This window comes from Solanum lycopersicum, chromosome 3, assembly GCF_036512215.1.
Source record: "Solanum lycopersicum chromosome 3, SLM_r2.1".
Lineage (NCBI taxonomy): Eukaryota > Viridiplantae > Streptophyta > Magnoliopsida > Solanales > Solanaceae > Solanum > Solanum lycopersicum.
The window spans coordinates 49,264,529-49,273,944 of NC_090802.1; the positions used below are offsets into that span (position 1 = coordinate 49,264,529).

Below are 9,416 nucleotides of genomic sequence, written 5' to 3' on the forward strand. Positions count from 1 at the left end.
TTCAAGAGCAAATAATAATTATTTTAATATAATAATTTACCCATATGTGAGATAACCCTAGAATTAAAGATTAAAATTCAAGTTTTGAATAGGTAATCATACCATGTAAAAACAAACAAAATAAGAAAAAAAACGAAAAGGGAGAAACAAGAATACAAATCGGAAGCAAGATTTTGAAAGGTAACAATTGGATCAACAATAAAAGTTAGAACCCTAACTTTTGAGGGGAAATTTTGGGTTAAACTTTTTGAATGTCTGATGTTGTATTAGAGTACAAATCAAATATTTTTTTTCTATTTTTTACATTGTCAGATTTTTGTAAACGTATATAAACTCGATCAGTGGAGACCAAACGATTTTATTCGGGTGCACAAGTTCCATCGGATTAATTGTTTCATTGTGCTTGTGGGTTGGCAGATTGTATTTCATATTTTTATAAAAATATAGGGTATATTTTTAAAATTATAAGAAATCAAAGTACAATTATTGTTACTCTTCAAATTAATCAATTTGATTATTTTTTTTCTCACTATTTCAAGTTTGAACCAAATATGAAGATCAAAACAAAATACGGAGCATGATCGCAAACAAAACAATAACGACATTGAATGCCACGCCCAGCTGCTCACCAACCCAAAACCTCCACCAGACTTTAACTTGTTTCATTGTGTGTCGCCGATGGAGCAGTCACTTCATTCTTATTTAATAATACCATGGCAGTGAGCCTGGCCTCCTCTTCTCCCATTCTCTCAAGCATCTCACCTACCCGATTCTCTCCTATCCGCCGATCTATTCTGTTGACCTCTTTCTCTGTTGCTGGAAAGCCACTTTTTTGCTCTCACCCTCATCGGACAAGCTCAAATTCCTGGAGATCTCAGTGTCGTACAAAAGCATCAATGGCTGAGAGTGTTACCGGGAAAAGTAAAGCGGAAGTGAAACTGTACGATTCCGAGGAGGAACTTGCTACGGCTCTAGCCAAGTACACTGCCGATTTATCGGAGAAATTTTGCAAAGAGAGAGATGCTTTTACTGTGGTTGTTTCTGGTGGTTCACTTATCAAGTCTCTCAGGTATTGATTGATTTATTAATTCTATTCGTTTCTACTAGTATTATTTTGGGGTATATGTTTTTGGATTGCTAATGTTTGTTGCAGGAAATTGGTGGAGCCACCATATATTAATTCAATAGACTGGTCCAAATGGCACATTTTCTGGGTGGATGAGAGAGTGGTTCCAAAGGATCATCCTGACAGCAATTATTTGCTTGCTTATAATGGTTTTCTATCCAAGGTATATTTGCTGCCCTTGTATTGATTTTATTGATTGTTGCTGCTGCCTCAGTGTATAGTGTAGTTGCTTCATTAGCATCATTTTTCACCTCTCCTCTGTTTATTTGTTGTTTTTCCCAACTGTTGTGATCTTTTGCTTGTTAACCCAATCAAAATGTAGGATGCAATTGGTTTATTGCACTAGTGATTTCAATCAGGTACCCCATAGTATTTGTAGAGGTGCCCGGACACCACTGTTATAAAAAGGTTCTCTTTTTTCTAGTTATGAGCTATGATGATGGTCTCAATCTCTTTAAGAAATAAGTTTTAGGGGGGAAATGTGAATAGAGATTAAAGTGTGCAGTGTTGATGGAGAATACATCTAGAGTTACTTAGATTCTCATTCATCAACTCCAGATGAAACATTTGGGAAAATCAGATGAGAAAGTAATTATGTGAGGGCATTAGGCCAGTGGTAACAAGGAATGCAAGTCATGCATACTATAAACATATAACTTTCCGCAGTTCCATAGATTAAGAAGTTAAGTAAGATAAGCCTGCTAATGTATCAGTGAGAACTAAAACAATATGATGTGCTCTGTTAATATGTAATTCACATCAGATTTCTATCTTGAACACATTTTGTGCACCCTATGTCAATAGATCAAATAATAAATGCTGCTCTTACGTGCTTGCACGAAAATCATTTAAGTTTCATGAGATCTATGAGTAAGAAACTTCCACGGAAGCACCTCTCAAGATTCAGCTTGATGATCTATGGACCTTACTATTCCAAAATCTTAAGGAAGTAAAGATCATTGTGGTAAGCTGCAACCAAAGACCAGATGCCTCTTCTTGGATAGAGCAAAGGCGGTCGATGTTATTTGATTAAATGTGTGGTGACTCAGGTGCTTGGCTGGTATTTGACATCGTAAAAGATGGCAATGCAGAAAGAAAGACGGCTTCCCCTTTCTCCTTTTATGGGGAGTACGATATTTGCTTTCTCACGTTTACATTTGAGAATTTCACAATTTCTATTGTGATTTGAGAGAAACATATGCTTTGGTATGGGCTAAAATGACAGGAGAAGCCTTCACTAGTAATTCGATTTCATAGGTAGGAGAAGGAAAAAAAAAATTTCATACGAGATAACTGAGTGTTTGCCAAAAGCTTTTTGACAAATTATGGGAAAGAGGAACCTACCACTGAGGTGCAGGGGAGAAGCACTTGTTATACGTAAAAACCATGAGCCCTGCAACTGATACCCCTATTCACCCTTGGGATGTCGCCATTTGGCTTTAGCTCCTTGTTGATTGGCCCTATCTTTTGGCACAACTCGATCAAAAATGTACAAAGCTATTCTGCAAAATTAACCAATGCTAGCGTTGTTTTATTTTTTGTGTAAGCAGAATATTTTAGTACAAACAGATAATATCTTGGATGTTTTGGATTATTTGTATGAAATTGAGGTGATAGGCTGCTATATGATTAGTCTGTAATACCTTTTGAATGGGAACTACATATTTTGGATGTAGTATACCCCTGTGAATATATAGATTAGTGTTACTATTCTCAAAAAAAAATAATTAACCAATTTATTAGTTTCAGTTTTTTGACTTGGAAGGGGAAGTGAAGATGAACCCATTTTTCGCTCCTACTAAAAGCTAATCCCCTCTCTTTTTATTTGATAGAAAATAACACTAGTTAGCCAGATCAAGTTTTATACTTAAGACATACTTGCAAGTAAAGTGTGGTAAATCCACACTATTAGATCTTTTGGGTGTGGGTGTTGGTGGGTTCTCATTTGAATAGTCTCTTCTAGATGGACGGAAGAAACAATCTCCACCTATATATATATATATATAGAGAGAGAGAGAGAGAGAAAGAGAGAGATTATTTTTTTATTTATTTTATATTTATTTTGGGGGGGAGGGGGGTTGGTCATACGTGACAAAGACAAGTAATTGCTATACATGATCGTATCTACCATGGAACCAACTGTGAGGAGAAGCTATATGTTAAATAAGTTTTAGATTACATATTCTTAAGATGTGTGATGATGTCACGTAATTCATGTAAAAACAACAAATGAAAAAGAAAATCTGCACTGTAGAAAATGTTGGAATAAACAGAATCGCTTTTTGCTTTTGGTTCACATATCTTATAGAACCTATCAACCCCTGAAGCCCTCCTTAAACAACTGAGGTCCCTTTTTCTTTTGTGGGGGGGTTTTGTATTATGAAAAATGCTGGCATATTAGCAAAATACTTCAAACATTTGCAATTGTAGAGATTACCTAATGAGAAATGATTTGGAGATTTTTGTAGCTAGAGGAGTTTAGTGGAGTTCAGATTTGGAGGATCAACTGAAAAGTAATTATAGCTTAAGCACAATTGTCAATTATGCATTTTGGGAAACCTAAAGAGCAAAAAATGCGCTACTCAATAACATGTGGAGCTGCTGATGAGATCAGTTGGACACTTTATGTTGACTTCGCTGAATTCCTTCTAATATAAGGATGAATAAGTGGGTTTGAATTGCACCCTCAATGTTGACCTACTTACCTTCAGTTAAGGCTCTTCTTTTTCCCGAACAAGTTGGGTTGCCGTGACATCTTATTTGACAGTCTGACTAGCTCTTAAGCACATACTATTTAAACAAAGATGGTTGTGAACTAAATTATCAGAAAAGATGATTAGTGATGCATGACTGCCAAGGGCATCATTTTGGATTTCAAATTGCTCATAGTGCTTGCTTCACATGTCAACTACCCACATTGTTTGATCTTATAATGAATGATGGTAGCTGTTACTTCATCATTATTCTCAGTTGACATCTTTAATTCTTTCTACCAAACTTCTAACTTCACCTTTACTTCTCTTTGGCAGATACCTATTCCGGCTGGTCATGTGTATGCCATAAATGATGCATTATCAGCAGAGGCTGCGGCAGATGATTACGAGACTTGTCTAAGGCACTTAGTTAAGAGCAAGATTGTAGACATCTCTAAAGAGAGTGGATTTCCAAAATTTGATGTAATGCTTTTGGGTATGGGTCCAGACGGACATATAGCTTCCTTGTTTCCGGGGCATCCTCTTGTCCATGAGAAAGAAAAGTGGGTCACCTTCATCAAGGACTCTCCAAAACCTCCACCGAACAGAATTACATTTACATTCCCTGTAATAAACTCATCTGCAAATATTGCACTTGCTATAGTAGGTGCTGGGAAGGCAGATGTAGTGCAGAAATCACTAGGCGATGATAAAAGTTCTGATCTGCTGCCTGTGCAGATGGTTTCACCCGAAGGAGAATTGGTTTGGTATTTAGATATGGATGCAGCTTCGAAGCTGTAAGGATGAAGACGTGTGAGTTGCGTATTAGTGTCTCACTCCTGTCTGTATTTTATTATTCTAATACATTCTGAAGAAGGGTTGTTTTTCCCAGTGTTGTCTGTCTGTAAAATGTTGAGGATTCATACACTTTTTGGCAGTTTTTTCCTCACTTGTTTCTGTAAGGATCCTTCACTATCAGGAACTCGGTAATAAAACTGCAGCTTATGCTCTTATCATATTTTTATCTACAAGTTAGGCATGTGTACAGATTGTTTGCATCAGTAACAGGGTGTGATATGCCAAACAAAAATTAGTAGCTGCTGTCCTTTGTCAGCAATATAAGAAGTGATAGCTATACATAGATTGTTACTTCTGTATATTACTATTGCTCAATTTACATACATTCAAAACTTGACAGTGTCAAACATTCAGTTTGTGTCAAAATGAGTCAGCTGTTCAGGTGGAAAATAAAATACATAGGTATCTGTAATAGTAGGTGAACTTCTCCAAGCTACCCTTGAAATTTCAAATTTTTTTACCCTCGTGGCAAATTTGAAGGGAAATCTAATAAGAATCTATAGACTTCGGATCATTTGATATAGCGTAATATAAAAAAATTACTAGCAACTTGTTTGATTTTTTTCAACTGATTTATATTATAGCTAATGCAAACTTAGTTATACATTTTAGTTGATATTAAAGTATGGATAACTAATCCATGAAAATGCAAAAGGCTATTTGCCTATAACGTTAAACGTTAAAAAATTCACTTGATTTTAAAATGAATTTAGATTATGGTAAACAAAATATATTTTAGATGATATCTGTCTCCAATAGTAGTTCAATGATTTCAACTGATAATTGCATATCCGTGCACATATTGTTTTTAAACTAGCACCGTTTCGAATAATTAGATGGAACTTAGTTTACTCACGTTATCTTTCCATTTGCCCAACGGGCTCTTCTTTGAGGCCCAAACTTGAAAGTTCAAACTGTCTCAAAGCAACTTGTAGAAGCATATTTAGGGTGTGTTGGAAAATATTTTTCAGAAAAGTAAGTTGGTTTCTCTCACATCTTTTTGTGTTTGGTAAGTAAGAAAAAAATATCATTTTAAAAACACTTGTATATAATATGAGAGATGGGGATGAGGGTAAAATTTGTTGTGTTGTAGACGAAAAGGGAGATATGGTCCTAACTTAATATAACACAAACGACCTTTCCATCTATCATATCAGTTAAGTTGATTCGAGTTGATCAAATTCGTTCTTATCTATAAGGCACAGATCGAGTACTTATGACCTTGTGAACAGAGAGGGGTTTGAACCTCAGATATCTCGATATCTTTAAAAGTAATATGATTTTTAAGACCGACTCTTTCAATAACGGCTTAGACTTTTATTTCCTTCGCGCATCATCTATTTTGTTCATCCACGCACTCAAAGGTAAGAGCTTATCTATGTGATTTCTTTTTGTGCCCAACAGATTCTATTGCCTAATGGTTAGCGAAACTTTTCTAGTGGTACGAATTGCTATGCTTTGCCTCTTTCTATATGATGATGCACATATCTTGATTTTTATGCTCTCTACGGGAAATAGCAAAAGGATGATAAGAAATGATCCTCCAAATATAAAAAGTAAATTGAGTTTGATTCAAGTGACTGAACAATTAACATGAAACATATGCGTAAAACTTAATTTTCTAAATTTTTTGATTGTCCATTCTATTTATGGTGCGTCCCATTTGCACAAGTAGACCAAAGTGCAAGACATATAATACACAAAGACAGAGTGGTTCTTATAGATAGGATATGTCTCTCTATACGTATTCTTATTTTATTATTTAGTAGCGGTTGTTGGGATCTCTAAATAAAAGAGTTGAAATAATTATTAAAAAAATTTACGTACCTTGTCGTTAAAGCAATTGCTCCTTGTCCCAAAAAATATATACTATACTATATATGTATATATAATTCTTAAATATGATTCAATAAGATCTTTTCTTATCCTTTTTATGTCTTTCTTGATGCCTGGACAAAGCACCTCAATTTGTAAAGTTACTTATCCACACTTATTTCTTTATGCGTTTTATATTACTTGGTTCCATATCTAATTCAGTACACTATGCATAAAATTATTATTACAAAAAGGGATAATGCACAAGTACCCCTCAATCTATGCTCGAAATCTCAGCGACACACTTATATTATAATAAGGTCTTATTACCCCTGAACTTATTTTTTAAATAATTTTCTGCCCCTTTTCGGCCTACGTGGCACTATCTTGTGGGCCCAATGATGGTTGACTTTTTTTTCCAAACTAGTGTCACGTAGGCTGAAAAGGGGTAAGAAACTACTTATAAAATAAGTTCAGGGGTTAATAGGACCTTAATATAATATAAGTGTGTCTCTGGAATTATAGGCATAGGTCGAGGGGATACCTGGGCGTTATTCCTTATAAAAAATAGCAATATACAAAAATATTTCCTATTTTGGTTAATCGTTTTTACTTACTACAAGACTTGTTCATTGATGTTGTCCACAAAAAGAGAGATCCAAGTAATTTGCAAATAATTAATGAAACTTCAACTTGCACAATTAGTGTTTATTTTATTATATAAGATTAAGAAAGTGAGAGTTGTAAATAAACTATAGACTATAAAGAACTGAACGGCTTTGGTTCGATGTAAATAAATTAATAAATTATGGCCTTTATGCTACGATTACAGTTCCCTAAATATACCCTTTTTTTTTCACAATTGATCAAGATTCAAGTGGAAGTGCCACTTCTATGCATGTGACATGAGAGTTTTATTTAATCTGTATTTTCAATTGGACGATAGTTAAGTCAATCTTCAATATATAGTTTTAGGGGATCAATAAAAATAGAGGTACAGTAGAAAGTATAGATACATTGAAATTTAATTTACAATTAATTAGTCAAAATTCTATTGTTATCTCATTAAACCAGAGTAAAAAAAAATATATTTAGATTTATAATTAGGAAAAAGGAAAAATATATTTTCGAATTATCGTAAATGATATACAAATATCCTTCGTCATATTTTTGGGACATTGGTCTCCCTGCCGTTCAAAAATTAGAGCATATATACCTTTTATACTAATGGACATACACGTGTTACAATCTTATTCATCGACTTGACATTTAACAATTATCGGACCGATGGATAAGATTACGCCAACTTGTCCTTATTTTGTCTTTTGTTAGAGTGAAAGGGCATGTATGCTATAATTTTTGGACAACAGAGACATCAATGACCCAAAAATATAACATATGATATCTGCATACAATTTATGATAATTTAAGAATATATTTGTCCCTTTTCTTTTTATAATTATATAAATATTTTAATTTTAAATTCGCCTTTGAATTAAGTTGGAACAACAGAAAACAGATGAATGTGATAAGTGTTGAAAATAAAAGGAAACAAAATGTCCTCCTAGTTAATTTAGGAGTGGATGTTGTTGGCTTAATAATTGTGTTTTATTGTAGTTTTAATGTATAATAAAATATGTTTAATAATAGGGTAATATACATATATGGACCAAACAACACATTCGAAAGGCCTTTATTTATTACACTATTGCAATATTTGTAAGCCACTGATCCACCATATATAGATTTTTAATTAATTATCATCATCAAAATGATTCCTGTAGCTGGATGCTTCAACAAATGCAAAACATTTATCAAATTTTTAATACTAAAGTTTATCTTTATTTATCAAAAAAAAAAAACGTACAATTATAAAATTGGTGGCATGATTCACTTCTTGAGCTTATACTATATTGCAACAATTATTTGTATTCTTTCTGACAAATGTAAAAAAACGAAAATATAAAATAAAAGAGATCATTTAATTAAGCTACGTACGTCATCAAGAGCATATTTTTGGTATGTTGATAACTGATTAGTTGATAATACTAATTATATTAAAGAGTGTTAGTTGTTAAAGACACGCGTCAGTCCACAGTCTACTCATCCATCATCATTTTTATGATGACCTATTAGGGTCGTACAAAACTAAATTAAATTTAATAATTACCATTGAAAAAAATTAGTTTACTGGTAGTTGGTAATTGGTTAACCAAAGTATTAGGAGACTTTCAAATCTTATACTACTAAATAAAAGTTATGTCAAATATATAAAATTGTTTATAATATTGTGATCTTAAATATGTCATCTGAAAAGTTAAAAGTAAAATGTTATCAAAAAAGAAAAAAATTATCCTTTTTAAAACAAACTAAAAGAGAAAACAGGTCATTTTTTTTAAACGGAGGTAATAGTATATTAATAAGTTACATTTATATTATAAATGTTTTTATTAATATTTAATTTCATTCTTTCATTTTTGTCATTATTACGGAATTTGATAATTCTACAGCATAACAGTATTTGCTTTGAACAAATGTAATGTGTGAACTCATTTTATTTTATTTTGTTAGTTATCACCTTACTTTAAAGTCATTTTCAAAGATTTTTTTGTATGTGAAATCTTAATAATTTAATCAATAATCCATAAAGAACAATAATATGTTAATAATTTAACAATTATTTAGCATATCTACAATTCAATAATTCATAAATTTTGAAATTAAATTAACCGATTGATATGTAGCTTTAATAACGATAAATAAGTCTCCTAAAGTTCTATACCTTCGTTTAAACGTATTTTTGAATTCAATCATTCAAACAATTAATTTTTCCAATTTTAGCACATTTCTTTCCTTTTTTGTAGTAAAACTTTATTTGTTGGTCGACAAGTGTATAATTTAATGACAAAGTTGAATCAAAAACA

At 32.6% G+C, this 9,416-nt stretch overlaps 1 protein-coding gene across 1 annotated transcript; it reads left to right on the plus strand.

Annotated features, from left to right (window-relative positions):
* Window positions 1-590: 590 nt before the first annotated feature.
* Window positions 591-4,835, plus strand: LOC101244165 (probable 6-phosphogluconolactonase 4, chloroplastic). The gene is made up of 3 exons (NM_001309807.1): window positions 591-1,069; window positions 1,154-1,289; window positions 4,156-4,835. Exons 1-3 carry the CDS (start codon window positions 714-716, stop codon window positions 4,618-4,620), a joined length of 957 nt encoding a protein of 318 aa, NP_001296736.1. The 5' UTR covers window positions 591-713; the 3' UTR covers window positions 4,621-4,835.
* The last annotated feature ends 4,581 nt before the right edge of the window (window positions 4,836-9,416 follow it).